The sequence below is a fragment of the Rhodnius prolixus genome, unplaced genomic scaffold, assembly GCF_049639745.1.
Source record: "Rhodnius prolixus isolate KJV_2025 unplaced genomic scaffold, Rpr scaffold_16, whole genome shotgun sequence".
Classification (NCBI taxonomy): domain Eukaryota; kingdom Metazoa; phylum Arthropoda; class Insecta; order Hemiptera; family Reduviidae; genus Rhodnius; species Rhodnius prolixus.
The window spans coordinates 3059016-3086986 of record NW_027411616.1 but is presented as its reverse complement, the minus strand read 5'-3'; the positions used below and the strand labels follow the sequence as shown (position 1 = coordinate 3086986).

At 33.9% G+C, this 27971-nt stretch overlaps 3 protein-coding genes across 5 annotated transcripts in view; 1 reads left to right on the top strand and 2 right to left on the bottom strand.

Annotated features, from left to right (window-relative positions):
• Positions 1 to 27865, top strand: part of Cont (Contactin) — a 53800-nt gene extending 25935 nt beyond the window's left edge. For 2 of the 3 annotated variants that reach the window (XM_074134387.1, XM_074134386.1), the window contains exons 6-24: positions 152 to 302; positions 8752 to 8929; positions 9512 to 9712; positions 10960 to 11062; positions 11137 to 11318; positions 11479 to 11609; positions 15120 to 15279; positions 15359 to 15496; positions 15576 to 15716; positions 15810 to 15976; positions 18053 to 18191; positions 20715 to 20855; positions 20948 to 21183; positions 21676 to 21855; positions 21936 to 22121; positions 23526 to 23694; positions 23793 to 23926; positions 24417 to 24600; positions 25994 to 27865. In XM_074134387.1, the coding sequence (XP_073990488.1) occupies positions 152 to 302; positions 8752 to 8929; positions 9512 to 9712; positions 10960 to 11062; positions 11137 to 11318; positions 11479 to 11609; positions 15120 to 15279; positions 15359 to 15496; positions 15576 to 15716; positions 15810 to 15976; positions 18053 to 18191; positions 20715 to 20855; positions 20948 to 21183; positions 21676 to 21855; positions 21936 to 22121; positions 23526 to 23694; positions 23793 to 23926; positions 24417 to 24600; positions 25994 to 26088 (3016 nt within the window). In that variant the 3' untranslated portion in view covers positions 26089 to 27865. The remainder of the gene's footprint in view (positions 1 to 151; positions 303 to 8751; positions 8930 to 9511; positions 9713 to 10959; positions 11063 to 11136; positions 11319 to 11478; positions 11610 to 15119; positions 15280 to 15358; positions 15497 to 15575; positions 15717 to 15809; positions 15977 to 18052; positions 18192 to 20714; positions 20856 to 20947; positions 21184 to 21675; positions 21856 to 21935; positions 22122 to 23525; positions 23695 to 23792; positions 23927 to 24416; positions 24601 to 25993) is intronic. The other variant, XM_074134388.1, reaches the window with a different exon arrangement.
• On the bottom strand, positions 1780 to 6851 carry LOC141457432 (uncharacterized). The gene is made up of 2 exons (XM_074134401.1): positions 6692 to 6851; positions 1780 to 2525 (listed from the first exon to the last, which is right to left on the bottom strand). Exons 1-2 carry the CDS (start codon positions 6849 to 6851, stop codon positions 2290 to 2292), a joined length of 396 nt encoding a protein of 131 aa, XP_073990502.1. The 3' UTR covers positions 1780 to 2289.
• On the bottom strand, positions 2708 to 6497 carry LOC141457403 (uncharacterized). Its single transcript, XM_074134332.1, has 4 exons — positions 6112 to 6497; positions 5736 to 5968; positions 2810 to 5651; positions 2708 to 2732 (listed from the first exon to the last, which is right to left on the bottom strand). The coding sequence occupies exons 1-4, from the start codon at positions 6495 to 6497 to the stop codon at positions 2708 to 2710; spliced, it is 3486 nt and encodes a 1161-aa protein (XP_073990433.1).
• Positions 27866 to 27971: the final 106 nt, after the last annotated feature.

Sequence of the window (27971 nt, the reverse complement as noted above, 5' to 3'; positions counted from 1 at the left end):
GAATTATTTCATGAAAAGCGAGTTCAGAATTTATACATTTTTTAGTAAATTTTTGTGACTTCGAAGGGCATAGTGGAACACGCTATGAAAGTAAGAAATTATTTTTGTGGACATTTATTTATTTTTTTTCCTAAAACTCTTGAAATTTCAGCTGCCTTGCGGGCGGTTTTCCAACTCCAACATATGAATGGTTCAAAGAAGACTACGAACTCAATACCCTTGTTGCCACCAGAATAGATCCTCTAAAAGATAAACGTTATACGCTAAGTGGTGGATCACTTATCATACACAATCCTCGCCAGGTACCTGTTTGTATTATTTTCATTGAAAGATATATATCACTATGCACTTGTTGACAATCAACCCTTATACAACTGTCCTACCGGATAGTTTTGATTTTATCTTACCAACATTTTGGCTTAAAAAAGAAAAATAGTAGGAAGCACAAACTCAATATTTCGTGTGAGGCGATCGTGAGAACCGACCGGCTAGCAGTCAGAATCTGTCAACAAAAGTAGCACTTTACTAGAGAAAGAGACCATAGTGTAGGGGAGCTCCGTCATCATCTACATAATATTTAGCAATGTTAATAATAATGCTAAAATGCACTTTTTTATTTTTATTTATTATTATTGGTAGGATTGTAGATTATTTGAAAATATATTAGAAGCTGCTCCACCATGTTTTATAAACTTGAATGCTAACTGCTTATATGTTACCATAAACTTGCTTTTATTTGACATGTTTCCGGAAAAAATGATTTTGAGGTTTAGGTGTCAATTTGTAACTTGAAAACATCGAACTAGACTTCAAAGTTGTGTACAGTCACAATTACTTACTTCCAAGTCAATTTTGGGCAAGCCCAAGCAGTTACTAAATCAGCGGTTCCCAATCTTTTTTCATTAGTGTACCCCTTTACCTGATTTTTTCCTTAGTGTGTACCCCTAATATAAATATATACAGGGTGACCAAAGTTATATGCTCCACCCACTTTTTTTTTAAACGGCGGGAAATTTCGAAAAAATAAAAAACACGTATTTAATCATTTTTAGTCTAGTTTATTTTCAGTGATTGACCCATTTTTTTAAACCCTTCAATCTCGAGATATAGCATCCAACTTTTGTTTTTCAAATGGAACGTTATATTTTTTGTTGCAGATTTTTGTAGTATTTCAGCTCCTAAAAACAACAAAAAAAATTTTTTGAAATTGGTTAGGTTTTTCAAAAGTTATGGTAATTTAAAATATGAAAAACAAATTTCAGTTTACTGTCAAAATTACGTTATTTTGTTTAAACAATCTATTCAAACTGGGCACAACCAACGGATAGGCAAGCCAAAACTCTGGACTCCCACGCTTTGCTTGTAGCAGCACTTATCGTGGCGAAGTCAAGATCTAGGCAGGCTAGAGTTATTCAACGTTCAGGTTGTTTTTTCTACAAACGTTTTGTGTGGAGTTTCATTTTTATCATTTATAAAATACATCAATCTGTCGGAAATTCCCTCAGCTTCAAAATGCATGCATTGGTTTTGCAAAAAACTGTATTGTTTTTCCTTATTAGGCTTAACAATGCAAAAAAAAGCCGTTTTTTGACCTAAAAAATTAAAAATCCGTAACGTAAACCGATTTGGTTTTCAGTGGATTTTGGTTAGTTTTGACCCAAATAATAAGGAAAAAGAAAAATTTGTCATGTTGGTGAACTTTTCAATTAAAATCGTTCTAGGCGAACCGTGATATATATATATATATATATATATATATATATATATATATATACTAGCTGACCCGGCCACGCGTTGCTGTGGCTAAAGTTTTTGTTATATTACATTATAGTAAACAATCTAGGAGGAACAATAAGAGAACATCAGTCACGGAGTCCACTATGCTTTTTCACACAGATGGTATTTGTAAAAAAATATGGTGATCTCCTTATTTGACTTTCTACTACTATAACCCTTTAGTACAATGAAATTATTTACGAACAAAGACGAAAATGTTGATGTTGGTATACAAATTCACTGGATTGAGATTTGAAGGGGAAGTACGTTGAACACAATTAATTAAAATGTTCTTACACTTGATATTAAGCAGAAATCAATAGGTACAAAATAAAAATTTATCAGATTTATTATTTCCATTTAATTTTATAACAAATATAAGTATATTACAGTATAATACAGTAAATAACATGTGACGCTTAAACTCATGAATGAGGTAGGCAAGGCAGACAGTCTTAAACTTTTAAACATTAATATCTATTTTTTTGAATTATAAATACTTTCAATTTCAATTTAATTTAACACCAATCGGTGCACAATGTTTTTGGTTAACCTGTCTTTAGCTAACACAAATAGATTCGACGGTTTCCCAACACGTGAACACGCAACATATAGTTGCCCATGAGAAAAACATGGATTTTCCAAATCTAAACCACAAATGGACATTGTTTGACCTTGAGATTTATTTATAGACATGGCGAAAGCTAAACGAATTGGAAACTGTAGCCTTTTGAAGGGTATGGTAGAATCTGATGGTATCATCGGAATACGTGGCAGCAGGACCACTTTTCCTTTAAACTTCCCAGCCAAAATGGTTGCTTCAAGAATGTTTCCAGTGATCTTTTTGATGACCAAACGCGTACCGTTACATAATTGAGGTGGATTCAAATTACGGAGGAGAATAATAGGGGAACCAAGCTTTAATAGAAGATTATGTGGTGGCATTCCAGGGATATCTAATGAATTTAAAAATTCAATCGGAAAATTTACACTTTCATTTTCATCAACAACAGTATCGATTGATTTAAAAGACATCAGATCGCCTGGTAACAACTGTTGTATCTGGAAGTTAATTTCGTCAACATCAACGTTTTTGGCTGCCAAAATCGCCCGTTGACTAAGCCATTCATGATTCAAATAATTATTCTGTATATCCGGGAAAATACTCTGAATCAATTCATTTTTATCTTGAACAACAGTGCAAAAATTGTCTGGTAGTTTAATGCATTGCGTATTTGGTTGCAGTTCTATTTTACCGTTCCCAATATCTAGTAGTTGTTCGGAAAATATTTGTGCTGATGGATCATTTTGCAATTGTACTCGCATATTTATGGTCAATCGAAGTGTTTCAACACTTCGCCATAAGAATGATTGTTTCAAACATGCATTAATCTCATCCGCGAAAGTAGAGCGAGGTATAACCGGTAAGGTCTGCCGGAAGTCACCAGACAAAAGTAAGATAGCACCACCGAAAAGTTTATTATTGCTGTTTAAATCTTGCATAGTTCTGTTTAATGCTTCAAGTGAATATTTGTGTGCCATTGTGCACTCATCCCAAATTATTATAGAACTCTTCCGCAACACTGCAGCTATTCCACTATTCTTTTTGATGTTACACATTGCATCTGGTTTATTATGAACGTCCAATGGCAGCTTGAATGTTGAATGTGCTGTTCGCCCACCATCCAGTAAAGTAGCCGCAATGCCTGACGATGCTACTGCTAATGCGATTTTTTGTTGCGACCGTATTTTGGCAAGAATCAACGATATTAAAAATGTCTTACCGGTTCCACTGGGTGCATCCAAGAAAAAAAAACCGCCTTGTTCAGCAGCAACAGCCAGCATAATCCGATCATAAATAATTTTTTGTTCTGCTGTCAGTAATGGTTCACTGTTCATGATAATTGTTGCTAAACTTCCATGGTCATATTGGTTTTCTCGTTGTAAATCGGTATTGACTAAGTCGGTGGCTGGACGATTAGGTGATGGCATACCATAATGATTAAGTGGTAAATTTGAAATAAGAACACATAAATCCTCGATCAAGACCAATGCTTCATTGTACATCTCTGGTGTATAATCTATGTTTTGGCATTGATTTGTTTGTCTAATTCGGTGCAAGATGTCTTCTGTCATATAATTTTTATATTTTTCCCACAAAGTTTGTGCTTGCGAGGGATAACATGTCGTCAAAATAATTGCAAACAACTGACGAATGTTATTCGGTGTTGATGTCAACGCAGCATCAGCAAGCGTTAAGTCCCAATGGTTATCGTCTTCTAGCAATTGCAGTTCACGACATGCATCCTGGTATGTATTGAATACTCGACCATTAACTGTTCGTAAAAATTCAAAAGACGTTGGTCCGGGAACATTCACCAATAACAAACGTAAATAGAAGCACTCACGTTGCTTTGGATGTACCGTGTAAAGTCTCCCCAATGTCTTAGCTTTGAATATGCCTGTAATGGAAGGATGTGGTTTTCCTTGTTTCCGTGGCTCCCATTTTTTACTGGATTTGTTCCATGTGAAATAACGTGGAACATCACCAAACACCAATGTCTTCGCGAATTGGCCAAAAACATCAGGTTTTTGACACAATGTAAAAAATTCAGTTAGAGTCGTTTTCGGAGCTTCGAACGCTCTTTGGAGAACATTTTCTTCAGTGAAGTATACACGTTGACCGTTTTCAAGATGTATTGCCAGATGTTGGACAGCAGGATCTCTTTCGTGGATGGGAAAGCTGAGAATATGCCAAATAGCTTCATTGCTGCTAATGTATCTGCCCATTTGGTATCGTGCTATTTCGTCATTTTTATTTATGTTTTGTACTTCAAATATGGCCAAATCACTGCCTTTGTTTACATATTTACAAATATACTTAATTGATTTAACAGAACTGCAAAGCTCAACATTGATATGAGCTTTGTAAGTTTTTGAAAGTAGTGGTGAGTATGGTACCACCCACTGATTATCAAACTCAACTTGATTTGGAAAGTTCGGCAGTCGCATTGTAAATGTGTGGCCACCATTCTCAGTACTTCTGCGGCGATACATTGGATAACCATCAATATCCGTGATCGTGTCATTCGTATGCGGCTTTGGGAAGTTTTTTTTACATTTTCCATTTTCCATGCACGGTGACGTCATGTTGAAAGCACCGCATGGCCCATGGATCATGTGTTTGGTGACAATATCAAATAATTCTTGATCAATTAATGGGTCTGGAATTTCGGCTGAAATTATTTGATCGATTTCTTCAGGACGGATTCTATCTTTAAGCCAAACCAAAATGTGGGCATGAGGCAAACCTCGCTTTTGCCACTCTATCGTATACAGCCAACAACGTGTGATACCAAAAATTGAATATTTAACAATAAAATCAATTAAAGATTTCAATTTTTGTTTAAACACACGTGCAGTTAAATCATGACGATGAATGGCTTGTTGTCCTGGCAATAGTAAAGTTTGTATCTCTTCCCAATTCGGATTACATGTGAATGTAATAAATAAATCCGGTCGGCCGTAATGACGTACGTAAGTCATCGCATCTTGTATGTATTCCTGCATGTTCCGTGGACTGCCGATGTAGCTTGAAGGTAAAATGAAAGCATTACCGATGTCATTGGGATTTAAATTTCCATCGATGTTTCCAGCAACAGCATCTCGTAAGTGAATATATTCTTCCGATCGTAGTTTTGCCTGGTTGAATCGAAGGAATCGCAAGCGTTCGCTTTCGACCTTAGCATACATATCAACAATGTATTGATGGAACAGCTGACGATATCGAAGGATATAATTGTCTTGATGTTGTCTAACCATTATTCGGTGTGCGTAGTAGTTCATTGAGCTAACTTTATTATTTCTGTAATCACCTAAAAAAATAAAAAATAAAATGCAATACGAAATTAAAATCTATACATACAGTAAGAAAGTAAATAGATAATTGTCAAATTTACCGGTATTTGGATCATACTGTTTGATATTAAGGTGATATTCATCTTGTCCTTGCCAAAATATCAATGGATATTGTAGTGCGTCATATGAACGGTGTAGATCCGAAATCGTACTGACAGTGTTGTCTCGCCGTGTAATTTTTATAGATCTTTTGTCAACTGGATCACCAACCATGATAACAGCAACCTCATCAACAGTTGGAGCGTTGAATCTACCAGCATGTTCACTTTGTCGGCTTTTATGACGATTTGATAATTGTCATTTTGCAGTCGTGGCGAAACTCTTTTGATCAATTGAATTAGTTGATTGTGATCTTCTAAAAAATTTTCCAATAATATCACAATTGCTCTTTCCTCTGCTTGTTCAATAAAATTATACAGGCACCGAGTCGTCACGCGCTCTTCACAATCGCCCATAAAATAAATTTGAAGAAATTTCGGATTGTTATCAGGCATTGGCATCAGTGATCCGATTTTATGGTACACCTGGCCTTGAATTTTGAATGTAGTTTCAAAATTACGTCCATCGGATGCACGATCGCAAATTTTAGTTGCCCCAAATGACGTCATTTGGAAGCAAGAATTAAATTTGCGTATCTTACGCAAAAATAATTTGGAATCATCTGAATTGCCAGTAAGAAGGGATAATAAAGGCTCCGGCGGAGCGGGTAGAGGTGACAGCACAACTTTTCCTGATGCGCAGCACATGCCGGCTGCTTCATTCCGAAATTTCAATGCCTGGCAATATTGACATGCTTTATCCATTCCACCGATAGCAATTTTTGAATGCGCTGAGTAGTTAATATCTGGTGCATATTCAAAGGCAAGCCGAACGAATGATGCACGTGTTAATGAGCGGCTGATCCGTTGCCTTTGTCGATCTAGTACTCGTACTGTAGCTATGTTTCGTTCTCGTGCCGCTCTTGTTCTCGTAATATTCTGTTGCAGACGTTCGTCACGCTGTTCTTGAGATTCTTGTGCACGACTTTCTGCAGTCCTGATTCTTTGAGCTGCATTTCTTGTTTCGATTTGTTCTGGTAATTGCTGAGCTCTTTCAACACGTTTGCGTCGTGACCCTTTGCTGCTCGCGTTGTTGAGGTTAGATTTTTTCGGTGGCATTTGACTGAAAATAATAATTTAATCGTTTAAATATTAGAAAGAGGAACTGAAAAACATGTTATCATAGCACATTGAAATAATAAGTGCAAAATAATTTTCAATGGAGGTTAAATAAAAATAATATAAAAATTTTTGTACAATTATTGAAAAAGTGTGGGGGAGCTTTGTGCCATTTTCTCATTGATATATTAATTAACTTTTATAAAACTATGTGATATTACTTACATGTATAAATTGAAATTATTGTTCCTGTGCTCCTACTGTGGCTATGTCTCGTTCTCCTGCTGCTCTTGTTCTTATGATATTCTCTTGAAGACGTTCGTTACACTGTTCTTGAGATTCTTGTGCATGACCTTCTGCTGTCCTGATTCTTTGAGCTGGATTTCTTGATTCAATTTGTTCTGCCAACTGATGGGCTCTTTTAATACGTAAATTATAGAGTTTAAATAATAATTTCAATAAGAATTGAAATACTAATTTAATCGTTTAAATATAAGAAAACAAATCTGAAAAACTTGTTATCATAGCACATTGAAATAATAAGTGCTAAATATTTTTTAATAGAGGTTAAATAAAAACAATAAAAAAAAATATTTGTACAACTATTGAAAAAGTGTAGGAAATTGTGTATCATTTTTGCATTGACATTTTAATTAAATTTTATAATTATGTGATAATACTTACATACATATATTCAAATTAAATTATAAAGTTTTGATCAATGAAGCACAAATAAGTAAAAAACAGGATTAATTTCACTGTATTATCTTCATTATAATATGAATTCAATTTACACTTCAGTCTAAGTAACACGTGGCCGGCTATGCTAACACCAAAACTTTAAAAAGTGGAAATAATTGAATTATACGGTATTTCGTTCACTACAAAATAAATTTAATTAATTTTATAGCGTCAACAACACGTGGTAATTATGCTGTTAAAATGTAGCTTATATGTGACACATGCCGGGTCAGCTGATATGTTATGTCAAATAATAACAGACAAATAATTAGCAATAAATTAAAATTGCGACTATAATTTGATCTATAACTATATAATTTGATCTATGCGACTATAACTATCCTATCTCTCAAGTTGGATCGAACTGCACATGGTGTGCGAATTTTATTATAATCGGTTAAGTGGTTTAGGAGTCCATTGAGGACAAACATTGTGACACGAGATTTATATATATTAAGATATATAAAATAATCGTATACTTGATTTTACGCATTGTAACTTTAAATTAACAGCAAAACAATCTGAATATAATGTGTCTTGTAAAAAACATATACATATGATATGTTCCTATTAAAAAATTCATTTATGAATAGGTAAACATTTCAAACCAATAACTATTGCAGAGGTCGTAAATTGAAACAGCAAAGCGTTAATAAAGGAGAAGTAAATTATATGCGGGCCATGTGTAATATTAGTCAAAACTAAAGCAACATTTTTTCGAATTTTTACATTTTCAAGAAATCATTTAATACATAATTTTTGATATACAAATATATTTCCTTTAAAAAAAAATACTGCAGTATCGAATGAGTACTTAATTCTTGTCAATTTGTATGTTATTCAGTTTTATTATAATAATTTTATAATTAAGTTGTGGGAAACATTTATTATATAATTTTTTTCTCATTAATAATATATCTGTATAATTTTTTTATCTTCCGCCATAATAACTTTTTTTTTGCGTACCCCTAAACAATCTTTCGCATACCCCAGGTTGGGAACCGCTGTACTAAATAATACTAAGATAACTAAATAAGTTCTGTAAAATTTATTAACAGTAGAAAATTGTAATAGTTGCACAACTGGAGAAAGTCATGTAAGTATTTACTCCAGATCCTTTTTTTTTTATTCAAAACGATAGAAGATTTTTTTGGTTTAGATAGAAGACGGAGGATTTTATCACTGTAAAGCATCAAACGAATATGGAACTATCGTTTCAGAGACTGTAGAGTTAAGTTTTGGTGTGATGGGTGATTTTAACCTGAAAAGATCACCAGAAAGTGGAAATGAAAATTGGGGTAAAGCAATCTTCTGTGATCCTCCACAGTTCTATCCTGGTATGAATAGATTTTTTTTTATTGCATAAATAACTTTATAATGCTTAGATTATTGTGTGATTCAATATAAATTTTCCTGAAAAGTGTGGTTATGCCTGCAGAAATTCTTATCGTTGATTTGATCTATCGTAGTGCCATGTTTATTATATCTCTGACCGGTTTCGGACTTTCATCCAACATCAAAAGTAGATTAATCAGTTTTCGACTTCACTTATGTTTCCCTCTCGCATTACACTTGCTGACTAATTGAAGGGGGTCACATGGAGTTTATATGTGTTATTCAAAATATTAATCAGTCGTAATGCATTTCGTAAAATAATGAAATAAAATTAATGAAACCTACTTGTTTAAGGGTTCTGTATGTTTTTTGCCTGTGTAATATTTTTGAATTGTAGAGTTGGACTTAGATTTATAGGGAAGGCGCGCGAATTTGAGCCTAAAACAGTGAATTGTACTTATTTCATTTGACAGAAAGTTCGAAACCGGTCAGAAATTCAATAAACATGCATGCTACGTCGAATAAAACAATGATAAGGATTTCTGCACTCAGCTTTTTTCGTAAAAGTTAAATCTGTTTTTCAGCTGTGAAATATTACTGGGCAAGAGAGAGATTCCCAGTTTTCGTAGAAGAAGACAAAAGAGTCTTCGTGTCATACGACGGAGCGCTGTATTTTTCTGCATTGGAACATATAGATCAAGGAAACTATAGTTGTAACGTACAGAGTGTTGTCTCGTTCAATGGTAGAAATGGACCTTTCTTTCCTCTCTATGTCAAACCACACTGTGAGTAATCTATGCTTTGACAAAAAGTTTTTCATTTCTTGGTTATTTTTGTTCGTAAAAGCAATAAGAGACAACTGCATTGGATACAAGTTTTAATTTGTAAGACTGTCACAAGAGTGGTAAAGAATTAAATACATTTTTATTATTAAATAATAAAATAATGCGTCAAACATCTTATTAGGTAGTTGTAAATGAATGGCAAAATATTACTAACTGGTAATAATAATAATAATAATTAATAGATTATAAAATGCATTAGGGGCGGGTGTTGGTCTAGTGGTCTAGAGCGTGGCTTTGTAAGTAGGAGATCCCCAGTTCTAACCCCGCTTTTGAATACTTTTTATTTGTTAGAAAAAATTGTTTATAGTAAAGTATGAGCTTCCGCCCCCGTCCACGACACCTAATTGGTAGTGGGACGTTAAGCCCCACCAGAAAAAATAGGCGATTATTTTTTTACTTACTTTTTTTTAAAATCCATTATTGTGGCTCTGAAGAAGTACATACGTTGTTGTCAAAATTGTTCCCGTCTAGTAAACTATGAAAATAATTTTTTGATAATCACAAACTCGCAAATTGCTAACAATTTTATTATTAGGTAATAATATTAAAAAAGAAATTAATTTAAAAAAATGGTTATTTTTTTTTTGACAATTTTTTTCTTGAAAATGTATTTTGGGCAGTTTTGGAGAATCTGAGAATTTAGTTTAAGTTTGATTTCCTTCTTGCTTAAGTTCTATTGAGGGTAGCCGCTTCCTGTTTTTTAGACCCAGTCAAAATATCTTAGGCAGAAATTACAATTACCATCTAGATTAATGTGACGCACGCACCTTTGCTTAGTTTTCAAGAAAATTAATCAATTGAACTTATATAATTATCTCCTTAACAAAAACTTACTGTTTTAAAAGTTAATTAAGTATAAGGGTGGATTAAAAGACGTTTTTGCCCATTTTCAGCAACGTATTTCTCGAAATCTATTTAATCTGTGTTGTTGCAAAAAAATTGCAGTTATAAAAGAGGATATGCCCTATATTTTAAAGAAAATTTGGGAATTTTATCTTTTATAAAAAAAGAAAAAAAAAATTGTCAAAGTTGGGTGTTTTTCAACGTTACACTTTTTCGTGCAGTTTTTGACGATCAACCCTTATACAACTGACCTACCGGACTGTTTTAATAATTGCAGTAAGAGATAGTTGTGAGAATACTTACTAATTTATTTAATTTTTTTATTAATATTACTTTTTTTGCAGCCAACTATCAGCAGTTAAAGTTTCCAAACAATTTTCCAAAAGCATTTCCTGAAGCTCCTGTAGCTGGCAAAGATGTAAGATTGGAATGTGTTGCTTTTGGATAGTAAGTTTTCTTTAAAAACAAATCGTGAAAAGAATATTCAAAGCTAAGGAAATTAAAACTAATTCTTTTCGCAGTCCTGTACCTTCTTATAATTGGACGAGGCGCGGGACACCATTACCACGTTCAGCAAAAAGTTCTTCTTTCAACCGGGTGTTGACTATATCAAACGTACAAGTGGAAGACCAAGGCGAGTATTTGTGCAGGGCAACTAATGGTCGAGCTGCAATTGAAAATTCAGTCAGTCTTAGCATACAAGGTATAAATGCTTTACAAGTTGTAATGGTAACACTGCAACTTCAGTTTAAAAAAATACATATAAATGTTTTAATAACAAGAAGTATTGTATTTATTATTTCATTGGTACTTGTTAATAAAAGTATTAATATTATTATTATTATGTATTTCTATATGTACAGCCGAACCAAATTTCACTATTCCACTTACCGACAAACACATGGATAACGGAGCCGACTTAACTTGGACCTGTGAAGCGTTTGGAATCCCTGATGTTACTTACCATTGGTACCGAAATGGAATACCTATAGAGGTAAATGTATATTTATTCGATTTGGGCAAAAATTGAGAATAATATATATTTATATTCTAATATAAAATCTTTTACTGCTTGGAGTTTTAAGTATACGTTTAATACCGTTCATTATCCTCTTTGCTTGTCATTCATCATTTCTAAGGTTTAGCATGATTATAATTGATTAACGTAAAGTGTTCGCAGTTTAAACCAAAGTGTAAAAATAATTCGTTTTTACTGTATTGTTTTCTTTGGATAAAAAAACTATTTGCTCTACTGAAATTCAGATATTTTATAAACGTGTTGAAATAAACCGGAAGTTGTCGAAACGATAGTACGATTGAAAGAAGGCAGAAGATCGTTGTGCTTTCAGTATAGCCTTGAGTTAATGATTAAACAACTCTGTAAGAAGGCAGGAAGGAACCCAGGTTGCGAATCTGAAGGAACTCTGAAGTGGAACCCCTCCATAGTTGCTCTGTTCAAATGTACCATTCTTATTTACTGTACTGATTAAAAGTTCAGCCTTATTGGCACTTCTCCGTGATCTCCAATCGTCAATCTACATAGTACTTATTAATTTGGCCTATTTGCTCATCTGAACTGAATAAACCTCGAATTTAAACAGCAATTTAAACGATCCCCAACATTACAAATACAAATGATATTGACGCTCGTTTGATAGAACTCAATAGGATAAAAATAGTTTTTGCTTAGCCGGATTTTTTATATATTTATTTATTTTTTACTTGATATTATACATAACGATTAATATGATATATCGTTAATTAACTAAATATCTTAAAATTAACTATTATCTAGCACTGTGGACCTAACCACACTTAAATATCTTCTTATGCTTGATCCTGTTTTGTGCTATTACTTTTGCCTCCCTACAACATTACGCCGTTTCTCACTATCATTAGTATGTGCTAAAGTGACTAATGCGCAACATATGGTAACTTCTGTCATCTTATGAAATCATGAAGCCATTTACAAACATTTTGATCTTAAATTTTTTGCAGCTTTGTCACTTCAGTCCACGACGTGAACCGTTCTTGCAACACCAGCAAGTATAGACAAAACAAATGTATAGAAAGTAATATTTTAGGTTATTTCCAGATTAATATCCCAATTCAATTGATTACCTTGTATACGAGTATACGCCACGGTAGCCGAGAGGTTTGAAGTGAGGCCAGTAATGCTAATATGTAACATATTGTACTGGGTTCAGTTGCCGGTCTAGGTCTTGGATTTTTATTTAATGGTTAATAAAGAATGTATAGTAAAGTATGTTTGCTATCCGCCTCCGTCCATGAATTCTAATCGGTAGTTGGACGTAAAGCCCACCTCAAAGAATAGGCATTACTTTACTTTTTTACAGTAAAGTTATATATATGTAACACTTATATTACTGTATATAATTTATATTTATGCATACTTTATATATATATATATATATATATATATATATTGTACATCTCTTTTATATGCTGATGATGTAGTCTTACTCTCGAATACCCCCATTGATGCTAAAAAGAAATTACGTGCCCTCGATTATTATTGCGAAATGAACCGATTGGACGTAAACATACAAAAGTCCAAAGTAGTAATTTTTAAAAGAAGTCATGGAAAGGCTGCAAAAGACGTATTCTACTTCTGTCGAGAACCCCTGGAAACTGTCACTTCCTTTAACTACCTCGGTCTTTTATTATCTAACTCGGGACTCTTTCATGTGGCCAGTAAATCAAGGATAAATCAGGCACAAACAGCTACTAATGCGGTGAGATCCATTATGGTCAAATCCAAACTGACTTCTTGGGAGAGTAAATTGAAATTATTTGAAAGTATAGTCTGTCCCACTCTACTTTATGGTGGTGAAATTTGGGCCTTGAGGTACGTTGAACATATAGAAACTGTACAAGTACAATTTTTTAAATCTTTATTTTGCTGGCCTGCATGCACTGCCAGTTACATGGTCAGACTGGAAATTGATCAGGTTAAATTAGAATACATTGTCTTAAAAAGAGCTTTGAACTGGCTGATAAAATTGTTAGATATGCCCAACAATAGATTGCCTAAAATTTGTTACAATAAATTATTAATTACGGATAGCTCTTGTAGTAATCTCATTAAATATAACTGGGTCTCACAGATAAAAAACTACTTTATAATGTTAGGCTACGACTGGCTGTGGGAGAGCCAGCGGGCAGATTTATTGAAAAAATTTAAAAACAAACTGTTAGGTGATTGGAGGCAGAAGTCTATTTCAAATGACCTAGAGAGAGCGCATTCTTCCTCGTATAGCACATTGTATAAGGATATCCTGCACGCAAAATATGAAAATTATTACTTGTTCTATAATATTTGTATGGAAGCCGTCAGGGTGTACAGCCAACTGAGGATTAGTTCTGCTAAAAAAAATGCACAATTTATGCAAAAAAAATAAGCTATAGCGTTGAACTATCTGAAACTTGTAAGTTATGCAGAGCAAGCAAGGAATCTCTCGATCACATATTTTTAAAATGCCCCTACTACAGTTTATATAGAAATAGATACCTTAATAGTCAGTCAGATACTTCTTTAACAAACATTCTTGTATGTACAAACAAAGCTCAAGTATTTAACGTGTATAACTTTATTACTAAGGCAATGAGATTACGAAGTATTTTGTTACAAGAGTAATGTTCAATCTGTGCCTACAGGAACTATTGTGTAATGTTATTATTTCAGTCAGTAACGCGAAGGTTTTATTTAAGATTTTGTACCGCCTAGATTCATATTTACTAACAGTTTATGTTCTATTGAGTTTCATTTTCCTTTTCCTTTTTAAGTTCACCTGCAGATGTATCACGTTTAAGTTCTGTATAAGTTTGTTTTTTCAATTATTATTAAATCTTAATTCTCATAATACAGTAAAAGGTTAACTCTTTCTGTAACATGCAACTTTGTATAAATACAGAAATAAATAAATAAAAAATATATATATATATATATGACTTTACTATATACGTATAATGCCGCCGCAACATGCCATGGCACTCATCTGAATATAACCTCAGTTGAGTTTAGACTCAGAGAACAGAGTCACCAAAGAAGAGAGTGCCGAAATTGTTGGTAGTTACATAAAAAAAAAACTATTTTTCAATCTTACACCAATTCACCTTTACGTACAAAGTGAAGCGTTCAAAGTACTGCAATGTGCAGTAATACTCTGGCTCTTTCTGGAACAACTTCAAGTGCTTTTGTTTTGCTAGGCAGCTCTATTTTTCCTGATGAACTGCCTTTTAATGATCTCTCAGAGCAGTTCTGTGCGAGATGCCGCAGAAGGTATCCTTAAACTCATTTCCTTTTTTAATTTGGTGTTCTTTACGTCGACATTTATGCCTCTGTATAATTACAGTAACCTAATGCGTAAGTTGTTGCGGTTCGCGAGGAATTCCATTACCAGATTTGATGCGACACATGCTACCAACTCAGCACATACTGAAATAGGATGTTGTTTTTAATGTTATTAAGTTTTTATTATAGATAGATAAACTACCACCCGAAGATAGTGGTCGTTACATTGTACAGGATAACGTATTGACTATTCGCTACCTTAATCCAGAGAGAGATCCTGCTATGTATCAATGTCAGGCTAAAAATATTTTGGCTACGAAGTACTCTTCAGCACAGCTCAGAGTTTTATGTTAGTATTGATTTGAATACAATTTTTGACTTTTCTAAAATTCAGTAATATGTATGTATTTATTTATTTATTTTTAAAGCTTTGTCACCTGATTTCAAAAAGAGGCCGTTAGAGCCTGAAACTTATGCTGGGGAAGGAGGTAATGTGACAATTGTATGCAGCCCTGAAGCTGCTCCAAGACCTAAATTCACATGGAAAAAAGATAACAACATAATTGGTTAATTTATTACATTTCTAATTATTAATTAAATTACTTCTTTTTGGACTGAAGATAAAGTTATGATTGTCTTTCACAGGTTCTGGTGGTAGAAGAAAAATATTGGAAATAGGAAATTTAATTATCTCACCAGTATCTCGAGATGATGAAGGTCTTTACACATGTCAAGCGCAGAATAAATACGGTTCCGATACGAGCCATGGCAGACTGATAGTATTGAGTAGATATAACTTCTTAGTGTTATTACTTTTTTCCTATTATTTAGTGTTAAGATTTAAAAAGATTGTTACCGTGGATTTTTAACTCATTACAGAAGGTCCAAGTCTTACTTCTGAACTCCCTCCAAAAATGGTAACTTCTGTTGGCAAAGATGTTTACATGAATTGTAGAGCAGTCTCTGAAGAAATTCTAGATTATGCTTTTATTTGGAGTCACAATGGGATAAAACTTAATCCAACTGAAGACACTCACCACAAAAGAGTCAGTATATTTAATGTTCCCAGTCTCATTTTTTCTTATGAGTATCTTCATCACTTGCTCTTCTTTTAATCGAACCATTTATCAGTGAACTTACGTTTTTTTTTTGTTTTTTTTTTTCTTTTAGGCGCGCTAATATCTGAGATAATTACCTTTTTCAGTGCACTGCCGATCTCGGACTATATTCTCTCCTTACAGACAACACTGTCTATCACCGGTCAGTAAGTTGTAAGAAGTGCTTAGAAAGGAAAACTGTAAGGGCCAGCAGCTAGATTCGAACCTGTACGCTAACTATTGAACAAATCTCTTCCCTAACAAAACACAATCGTTCAATAAATTTACACCAGGCAGCTGATATCTTTTAAACTAGTAATTTCGGCAATGCAAATGTTATTTACATTATGCTGGATTTATAATCAGATAACAAATTGAAAATGTACTTTATCCCCCTGGGAATCTCTCTATAATGACTTTTTAGACAAATGATTCAAGTAAAATTAATAGAACTAGAAATGCTTACTAACATACACTTACAAAAAAAAAAAAAGAATCGTTAGAGTTCTATTTGAAAGAAACTTTACTTTTTTTTAGCAAAGTTTTTGTTTTAGATTGTCACCGGAAGTACAATTTTGAAGTCTCCCAAGTCAGTATAATGTATTGGTTTTTAGAATGTGTTATCTCTTTCCCTACTTGTGTATGTGTGAGGTGCAAAGAAAAATGTTAGATCGAGAGAGAGGAAGATATTGTATGAAAGAGAAAAAATTCACAATTTAAATTTCATTTAGGTGTCATAAGTTGCGAATTTTTTAAAATGGTTTTAGCACGTATTGAAATTGAATAAATTCCGCGTTGCAAAAAATTAAAAGATTATATTGTAACGAAGTTGACCTGGGCATAGAAGAAAGGCCTAGATTGTTCTAGGGGTTGAGCGATCAAAGTCAGTAACAGGCCGCCACTGCATAAACAAAAGGGCGGTATCTACCTGTGGCAGAGAAGAAAGGCCTAGATTGTTCTAGGGGTTAAGCGACCAAAGTCGGTATCAGGCCACCTCTGTGTAGACAAAAGGGCCGGTCTCTACCTGAACTAGAAAGGAAAGGGCTAGATTGTTCAAGGAGTTAGTGACCTGTGTAAAAGCCAGCTAAGAGAAAGGCCTCAGTTGGGGTGGTGGCATATGTGTTTTCCCAGCCCGTGATTGACAGGTAGGAGCGAGACAGAGAGTAGGAGGAGGGCGGCCCCAGCTGAGGTGGCGGCAGTATGTTTTCTCCAGCCAATGAACATCAGGAGGGCGTGGAAACTTATGCTCAGAGAGTTGGAGGAGGGCAGTCCCAGTTGGAGGGGGGCACGCAGTTAAAAGGAGGCAGAAACAGCTGGAGAAGTCAGTTTTTAAGGAGTTCTTAGTGAGTTGTTAATCAGTTTTAATCAGTTAGTTTTGAGTGAGTCTTGGAGAGACGTTAGTTTGGAGAGACACTTTGGAAGTGATAGTTTGAGAGAGTCAGTGTTGCGGAGTGCTTCAGAGATAGCTAGTCAGGCGGTTAGTCAGTTAGTGAGTAAAGCTTTGTTTGTGTAGCAGAGACAAGTGCAATTCGGTGCAGTGCGGACCAGTGGTCAGTCGGGGAACAGTTTTGTGGCGTTACGTAGTGAGTAAGTAACAGTAAACTGTTGTGACTGTTGTAAATGTTGACTGTAATGAATAGAGTTAGTTGCTAGTAAATGTTAATGTTAGTTAATGTTAATGTGTGAATAAATCAGGTTATTACTTACAAATTTAGCGAGTTTTATTATTTAATCAAACCCACATATTTAACGTAACTAGTGGCAGGCATTAGTTGTGTAAGTAAAGTTCTTTCTTAGTATAAGGACAAGAAAAACTTTACAATGTGTTAGAGTAAAGAAATTTTAATAAGATTAAGTCGTGTGAGTGTAGCATACCAGATTTGTTTTCATTTTTTTATTTATTCTTTCATAAAAAGATTTTCCAGTTAGAGGCACTTAAAAATGTTTTATCCTATCTTTTTATTGCTTATTATTTTATGGCTTATTGTTTACTGTGTTGTGTATTGTATTTTATTTTATTTCCAGAAAATTAGTGGGGGATCCTTGGAAATACACAATGTGACCTTCGCAGACGCTGGCGAATACGAATGCAGAGTTAAAAGCACAGTGAGTGAGATAACGACTAAAACAACTTTGGTTGTAGACGGACCTCCAGGACCCCCTGGTATGTTTAAATGTCATACTTTTGATCTTTTTTTTTTTTCAATTTATTTTATGCTCATAGAGCTCGCCACTGAGTTTTACGGAAATATAATTTTTAAGGTTTCCCGGTAACAAGACTTAACTCTGCTTGGGTGGCCGGTTTTTGTGTGTGTGGATAAAATATCACAAAAGCGAAAAATAATGGATAGCTCAGATTTAATATTTAATTTGGTGCCTACAAAGTTTTCTTTAAACTTTATTTTTGTTTTAAAAAAAATATTATAAGCCACGTTCTTTATTCTTATGTATATATATATATATATCCCTGTATATAGTACGAGGGTCGTTTAAAAAGTCCGTGCAAAAATAAAAACTACTTAATTTTTCAACATAGTCTCCTTTTAGGCTTATACACTTCGTCCAACGCTGCTCTAGTTTGTTGATCCCTTCCGAATAATAGGATTTGTCCAAGTCTGAAAAATAGCCATTCGTTTCTGCAATCACCTCCTCGTTTGAATAAAATCTATTTCCCGCCAGCCATTTCTTCATATTGGGGAACAAATAGTAGTCCGAGGGAGCCAAGTCTGGAGAATAGGGGGGATGTGAAACGAGTTGGAACCCTATTTCCATTAATTTTGCGACCACAACTGCTGAGGCGTGAGCTGGTGCGTTGTCGTGATGGAAAAGGACTTTTTTGTGGGCCAATCGTGGGCGTTTTTCTTGCAGCTCGGTTTTCAAACGGTCCAATAACGATGAATAATATGCACCTGTAATAGTTTTACCCTTTTCCAGATAGTCGATGAGGATTATTCCTTGCGAATCCCAAAAGACAGTCGCCATAATCTTTCCGGCCGAAGGAACGGTCTTCGCCTTTTTTGGCGCAGATTCCCCCTTGGTAACCCATTGTTTAGATTGTTCTTTGGTCTCAGCTTTGTCATGTCCAAATGTTGATGCAAAATATTATGTACCCGTTCATTCGAGATGCCCACAGCACTAGCAATCTCACGCACCTTCACTCTTCTGTCATCCATCACCATATCATGGATTTTATCAATGATTTCTGGAGTAGTAACCTCAACAGGGCGTCCAGAACGTTCAGCGTCACTTGTGCCCATATGGCCACTCCGTAAATTTTGAAACCACTTATAAACTGTTCTAATCGAAGGTGCAGAGTCACCATAATGTTTATCAAGCTTCTCTTTAGTCTCCTGAGGCGTTTTGCCTTTCATAAAGTAGTGTTTAATCAACACCGAAATTCTTTTTCGTCCATTTTTTGAAAATCACTCGACTTCCTCGATTCAAACGAATGCCAAACACAAAGAAATAGACCGATCTGGCTGAAACTTGGTGTGTGTTCTTCCAAGAGATGCTACTAACTAAACATAACCTCGATACGCGCCAGTGGTGCTATCTCTCTGACTTTGCACGGACTTTTCAAACGACCCTCGTAAGTATATATACTGTATGATTATCGAGAAAGGTGGAGCTTGTCCTTAATAAGGCGCCTCTCCCTTATTTATCGGTCCCAAACTTGCTGTTGACAATTTTCAATAAAACAAAAGCATTTGTACGAGCAACATGCCTGTATAGTGCCGAGCTTTGGGGTTGCCTTTATATTGAGCGGGTTGAAGCTGTTCAAACGCGTTTCTTGAAGAACATGTTGTCTTTGCCTATTAACATCATTATTTGGTACGATTGGATACTGGATGTGAATGGTTGAAAGTGAGGCTGTCTAGGGCAATACTTACACTTAAGCACCCAACACTTTGGGTGAAGTTACTAAAAATACCCGATTCTAGACTGCCTAAGATTTGTTTTTTGAATGCGGTCAGAATGGAAGGGGGTTAATAGATTACACCTGGGCCTCACAATTATCGCTAACAAAATTTTTAATTTTGTTTCCAAAATAATGCCTTTTGTTTGTTATAATTATGTAATTAAAGTCTAGTATTTTGTTCTAATTCCGTAATCAAAGTTGATCTTTATTTTACATTCTTATTTTGTTTTCATAGTTATCATTTTGTATAAGATTTTGTTCTGACCTAACTCTATTTGTAAAAACTGTTTAAACAAATAAATTATTAGTATTAGTATTATTAATATTAATGTAACGAGAAAAAGGATTAGCTATGCGGTTAGCGTATTTGAATCCAGCTGCTGGCCCTTAGATGTTTCTCTGTTTATAGTGTTGGACAGTGTTTTTCGTTCTAGAGGACATTGTATGGTCCCAGGCAGTACACTGAAATAAGCTCTGGGCGCCAATACCTCACGCACCTTAAATTAAAAAAAAACAATAAAACTTTAATGATGTAATGGCTAATAATTTAGTGACGTCAGAATATTTGAGAGAAAAGATTTCAAAGCCTACGTCCGAAATATTAGCTTCTCTGAAGCGGTTTAGATGCAAAAGTTAGATTTGTTTGAATGGAAAAAAAATTAATGCTAGCTTTTCCATTAATTCCATGGATATTCAGCCTTATTTCCATGATCTGTTTGGTTAGCTTGCCAGCTAAGCGTTCATCTACCTAACAAATATGATTTTTAGGTGGCGTTCAGGTAACTGGAATAACAAAAACATCCGCAATAATACAATGGACAGATGGAGCTAAACATGGCCGTGAAATAACCCACTATTCTATATCTGGAAGGACCCAGTGGAATCAGACTTGGTTTATCATAGTTTCCGGTATGCGCTTGCCACTTAACAGCTAAATGAATTGTGCAACTATCTTATTTTTGTTAATGTAATTTTTTTTATGTATATATATATATATTCAGACGTAATCGGTAAAGAAGTAGATAGATATAATGGACGTAAAGGTGCTGCCATTAACGATGGGTTGACACCATATTGTACCTATGAATTTAGAGTTCAAGCTGGGAATGAGCTGGGGCTAGGTTTGCCATCACTTCCATCGCCTAGATACAGAACTCTTAGCGACAAGCCGTATAAGGCGCCAGATAATATTGGAGGAGGTGGTGGAAAGATCGGCGATCTGATCATCACATGGAAGGTAAATACTTAGTCTATTATTATGTACATTCTTTTACTATTTTCATGGTACTGTCACCTTATAAATGTTAGTAAGTAAAAGCACATGCTCAGGCAAGATTTAACTTCCAAGAATACAAAGTGAACACAACGTTTGAACTTGTACCAAACGTAACATGTTGAGCTTCCCACATCAGTCCCGCTTCAGCGCGACGCTTTTTTTAGCTGGAAGACGTATGAATCTCTAGTCCTGAACTCGTTGATTTGCGGTCCTTTTATGACAGTTTGTTATAGACGGTATCCATTGAATCGCCTTGAACTGTGTGGAAACCTTAAATGTAGATCTATCACTTTTATCGGTATATTTTCCAGAAAAAAATAATTTGGCACAATGATTATTGAGGAGGGGTGACTTTAAATTCTCCTCCAAAATGTTATTTTAGTATATTACATGGTCTTAAACTAAATAATAATGGTAAAAACTATGTTTTTTTTTTCTTCTTAATATGCTTAGCCATTAACGACGGAGGAACAGAATGGGCCAGGTATTTACTATAAAATATTCTGGCGCTTGAAGGAAGGTCCAGATAATGAATTTCAGACTAAAGTACTAAAAGATAGGGGTAACATTGGTGCTGAAGTTGTGAGAATTTCCTTTGATTACTATTATAGACAGTACGAAGTTAAGGTTCAGGTGAATTTGACAGATTTTTATTATTTATTCAGTTTCTTATATTACTTCTTAATAAAGCTAGTGGATTTTTTTTTTTTAAGGCTGCAAATGAAGAAGGCTATGGTCCGGAATCCAATATAACTATAATTTATTCAGCCGAAGATATGCCGCAAGTGGCTCCACAGTTGGTATCGGCCCGTTCTTTCAACTCCACAGCTGTTAACGTTTCCTGGACTGCAATAGATCAGACAAGAGAGAAAGTTCGTGGAAAACTAATCGGTCACAGGGTAATTTTTTCCTCTACTTTCCACATATTCTTTTATTCAAATGAAGAACGTCAAAAAGTTTCGGGTGTTTCCACATTTTAAGGAGTATAATATGTTAAGATTTGGTCCAACAAAGCCTTTGTTTGTGTGTTTTTTTGTTTTTTTTATGTTACAAAATTACAAACACAAATTGAATGGACTATTGTCTGTCTACAAAGTTGACTTATGAAATTAAGAAACCATGAATTAAGAATCATGGTTTGGCCATGTTAAAAGAATGGCCCCAACTGGTTTTGGATTGGAAGTTGGATGCTAGATGGAGGGGAGGCCAACCGAAACTTAGTTGGAAGTCTGTAGTCGATGAAGACCTGACAGGCTATGGATTGAGGAGAATAATGCTGTGGATAGGGTTTATTAGAGAGGAAGAATATTTGGCCAGGAAACCCTCAATTATGGGGTTACTCCTTTAAAAAACCTCAAAAAACGAAAAAATATTCTTTGAGAAATTAATTATAATAATTATTGTTATAATAATTAATTATTATAACTTTGTGAAGTAGTGCGCTACGTTAGTGGACGATGTGCACTCAGGAATAAGATATTACCCCCACTTTTCCAACAGTTTCTCTTCCGTATTTACTCCCACACCACACTAACACATACAAGCTTTACCAAATGTTATCTACTGATACGACCTTTGTGCTCTTATTATTAACTGAATTAATAATTTTAATTTTAATTACAATAAACAAAAGCTGTTTAATTTTTTTCAAAATCTGCACTTACAAAAAATGTACTTAACGTCACCTTGCATAATTTCACATTAAAATTCCTTCAACCTTGTCAAAATCACTTAAAACATAAGAGCATAAGTGACACGTCCGCTCACCTCGAAAGCTGGTAGTCAACTAATCCATCTATATTAAGCAACTAACAGCCAAAATTCGAAGGTTAATCATCATTTAAGAGTATAAGTTGGTTCCTGGAAAAATTATAGTAACAAAATAAGATGTGAGTTTATTACTCATTACTTTCTTTCTTTCGTAAAGCTTACATTAGAGTTTTAATTCGCTAAGGTCTTTGAGTTTCAAGTCTCCGAGTTATGTTCTTTAAGGACATACTAAATATCAAAATACAAAAAACTAAAGTTCCAAGTTTATATTTATTTAAGCCAGAGGAACCGGCAGTAACATTCTAACCGGAAAATCGCAGTAGATTTCCAAATCTATAAGACCATCAAAAAAATTAACTTAAGATGTTTTCAGTTGTAAAAAAAGTTCTAATCAACATTTACAATGTTTAAACTGATCTTTGAGTGGTGACTGCCGTGAGTAAGGCACCTAAATGCGAATATTATTTATGTCAAGTAGTTACGTGCTTCTTCAGTAAGTTTATTTAAACTTGTAATGTTTACTCATTTTGCAGTTGAAGTACTGGAAGAAAGACAACAAGGAAGAGGATGCAGTGTACTACCTGAGCAGAAGTACCCGGCCTTGGTCACTTATAGTAGGTTTACAACCCGACACCTATTATTTTGTCAAAGTTATGGCCTATAATTCTGCAGGAGAAGGGCCAGAGAGTGAGAGATACTTAGGTGAGCTTTGTAACCTCCAGTTTTAACATAAATTAGCAATCAGCCCATAATTTGTTTGACAGCTGCCTTTAATTTATTTTTGTTTTTTATGTATATAGAAAAAACTTACAGAAAAGCTCCTCAAAAACCTCCTTCTTCAGTTAACGTTTTTGGAATAGATCCTTCAACTGTTCGAGTGGTTTGGAGATACGTCCAACCTAGCTCTGAGGAAGAACCTCTGCAAGGTTATAAGGTACGAGTATTCATTAAATAAATACTGATGATATGTACTTGTCACTTTTTCTTGTATATTGCCCTGATATTTTTTTTTTTTGTAATGTAATATAAATTTATTCCAACAATCTTCATTCATTTTATAAACGTAAAACTTAACTTAATGCAGTTACAGTATTGAAAATTATTTTAGCTACGATCATGTGGCTAATTTCGTACTTGAGGAGTTACTTCTACTTGAGTGAGTAAAGCAATCGCTTATTATTCAGATGGGGCTCAACGTCCAAATACAAAATTAAGTGTTGTGGACAGGACGGAAACACATATTTTGTTATTAACATTTTTTACTAACAATTAAAAATTAGCTACATGCGGAATTCAGTGTACCCATCTCCCATTTAAAAATACACTTTCACAACCACAACACCGACACCGGCCCCACTTTACTCGAGTATCAGAAGCTTTGCATTTCTTTACTCACTTGTCAAACAATAACTTACACTTTTCAGATAAGAGTGTGGGAAGTAGACCAAGACATGAGTACAGCCAACGATACGATCATCGAACGAGGATCCACCCTTGAAGCGTACGTTACCAACCTATCACCAGGCAAAACTTACCACTTGAGAGTGCTGGCATTTTCAAATGGTGGTGATGGTAGGATGTCTTCACCTGCATTCACTTTTCAGATGGGTTAGTATTGAAGTCATTTTGAGATTAATAATAAGTGACTGAAAAAATGTTATACACGGTCAAACCTTTTTTTAATTTCTATAGACATTAGCTGTTGCGAAGTGAATGATAGAAGTAACTTTCAATGCACCCATTATGCACCTTAAATCTAGTTAAATTAAATATCGATGCACCAACAAAATCCAATATAACTATATAATAGATTAATTGTTAAATCGTGCACAACGGTATATATTTAATCACGGCAAGATGATTCTGTCAGACACAAAACTTACTCACATCTTAATTTTTGCTTTGTCCAACTGTTTATATGAGTAGTTAGTTCCTCCTGCTGCTCATGTCAAAGTTGTATATTGTATTTTCACATGAAATGAATCTTTTGAGGACTCCTTAAGTCGTGAAAATAATATAAATGCAGATGTATAACGAATGTTTCAAATATTTTTCCTGGAAAATTCATTGCCGGGGTATCGTATCTCTAACTCTGGAGGAAGGATGATAAATTTCTCTCTAAAGGGCCTTTTAGTATATTATACGATTATTATTACCTGCTTAAATTGAAAAAAAAAAAAGTGTTAGAAATTATAAATTTGAAGGAAATCAGTTTATAGAATTCTCTTTACTTTTTTTTTTGTTATTATTAATTATCACCATGGATTCTTTCAACTTAGATCTAATCCTATAGATTACCTTTTTCTTTTCAGAGAATATTCATTGGAATATTGGAATATCAAGAGATTGGTGGGAAGTAACTTTCTCTCAAAGTACTTTTTATTACAGCAATCCTAAACATTAGCCTCTAGCTTTCTTTCATTGGATGGAGTCTTACCCTTGTCGCCACTCTTGATGCAACTCTTAAGACGTGTAATGAATTGTCAAAGTCGGTGATTTTATTAGAAAAATATGAAGATATTTTCCGATTTTGAATTTAACGAAATTAATGAATATTAATTAATGATTATTAATGAATATTAATGTTTCATCGAACATTAATAAAATAAAAATAGGGATGTCATGCATGTCATTTTGAGTGTTAGATGTACGTTATTGATCTTTCGACATTAAATTGTTGTAAATTATTTTCTAAGAAGATTTTAACAAGATTTTCTATAAAATTTTATATTCGGATACTAGAGAGGCTGTATGGTTAAAACAAGGGGTCGCTTGGACATTTAAATTTAATGATCAATTTTTTTTTTTTTTTTGGAATCAGCTTGTCACTACAAAAAAACTTCGTTCCTGTTTTAAGTTTGCGACGTGATCGTTTGCTGTATCTGATCAGTATGAAAATTGGACCACGCGGCTTGGTGGTGGCGAGGTTGAGAATCTTTCACTGTTACACAAAACAGTACAGAATTAACTTCTTGACTGTTTTTTGTGTTTTTATTTTTAGGTGATGCTCAAGAGTTCAGAAGCAGCTCAAATGCACTTCTACCATCATCTTTGGCTGTGGTATCATTAATATTCTTCTACGAAAGACTTCTGTAATTAAAACAATAAAATACGAAAACATTAAACAAAGGCGCATAATTTTAATAATAAATGTTCAGCTAAATATTATTTTTCCTCTGTTACAATGAAATATTCTTTTGTTTTTCATATTTTAGTGAAAGTGTTTATAAGTGTAGGATCTGACTAGAATTTTATAGGTTCAATATCTATCTAGAGTTTTAAAAACTAATTGTGATAACTGATACCGTCCATTTCTACAGATGATGTTTGAATAAATACAGTTTAAAAAAATGCGCCATTTATTATATTATTATTCATATGTTCATCTTAAATATTTGATCAAAAGTATTGATTATCAAAGAAAAAATACATTTAAATTCTTCTGTAGAAGATTTGCTGCTAAAATATCATTTGATTTTGAAATATTGAATACATTCTTGATTTCATTTCTGTTTGTCACTAGGTTATTTGTCTAAATTTTTTCGAAAAGCTTTGTCACTAACCAATAAAAAAAAAAAAAAAAAACAGGTCAGAAGCAAAATTTCGTCGAGTACTTAGTTGTTCCTCTCATCACAAGCGACTTCTCTGGGAAACATTTTTGAAATGTTCTCCGCCGTCGGAATTCTTTTCTCATCTGTAGCTTTCATTTCTTTGCACACTGAATTCTAGAATCCTTACCTAGCTGTTTTAGTATTTCTCTTGCAGAACGCTTGTCCAGTTGAAATTAACAACGCTTTAAGAACTCTCAGCTGTTTAATAATCAAAACCATAAAAACACCATTTCGGTTAAAAATTGCTCTTGTAGAAATATTTATTAAGGTTTCGAGAGTTCTTCATTTTTGCTTTATCCAAAGGAGCTAGCTAAATTCTACGTGTTTGATGAGAAGGTAAGGACCAATTCGGACATGAGAGAACAAACCAACTTCATTCAACCTTCTCCACACGGCCCATTTACTCACTTGAATTTTATGAACTTCTCGAAGGAGTTAGATTGTTCTTACACCAGTTAAAAAGCTTTTCAGCATTCATGAAACGATTTCGGACCTCTCTTTGCCAATCTAGGTTTCTGCTGTTAATCCTGACTTTCCGCTTTATTTTATCATTATTACCGAACATGGACAATAAACAATAGGCTGCTTCTGCCAGCAATGCTTGAAATATGCTTGAAGCAAAAGACTGGGGCATTAAAACTCATTGTAAAAAATACAAAATAACTGAAACATTCAAACTTCGCCGAAGTATTGGTGCTACATCCAAGCAATGAATATTCAACTGTTTGATAAACTTGAGTACTGAAATCTTGAATAACCAAGTTGTACCTGAGGTAGTTGGTTTGTAAAATATTGAAATTACTCATGTATGAGTTCCATTTAAATCAACTTTTAACCATTTAACCAAATTGTGTTATTTTAAATATGTTTATATATTAAAAAAATTAAATCAGTAAGAAATAAAAATCGCAGCAATGATAGCCAGTTTTTGATAGTGCCTTAATAATTTTTAGATCAGGAATTTTTTATGTGTCTTCCAAAGTAGTTACAACTACTTTATTTTTATTTTAATTTATTTTATTATATTTAGACTTATGAATCTTGCTGTTTATTTGGCAGCACAATTTGATGTAACTAATACAAAATTGTATACTTCGGTATTATCGATGTAATTCATATGTTTTATTTGTTTTTCTCTACAAAAAAATTGAAAATAATTATATAATTTTTATTTGCATTTGAGGGCACAGAATCTTTTATCTTAATTTTTTTCTACATTATTTTAATGATGTTAAGTAATTTTTATAATTTTGAGTATTATTTGCCATAGTTAGGAATTTTAAAAATTGTTTTTATTTTAATACATATAATTTAATAATTAAAAAAGTATTGCAGTTATTCTCCAAATAGTTTTCTCTTGCAGTTTGC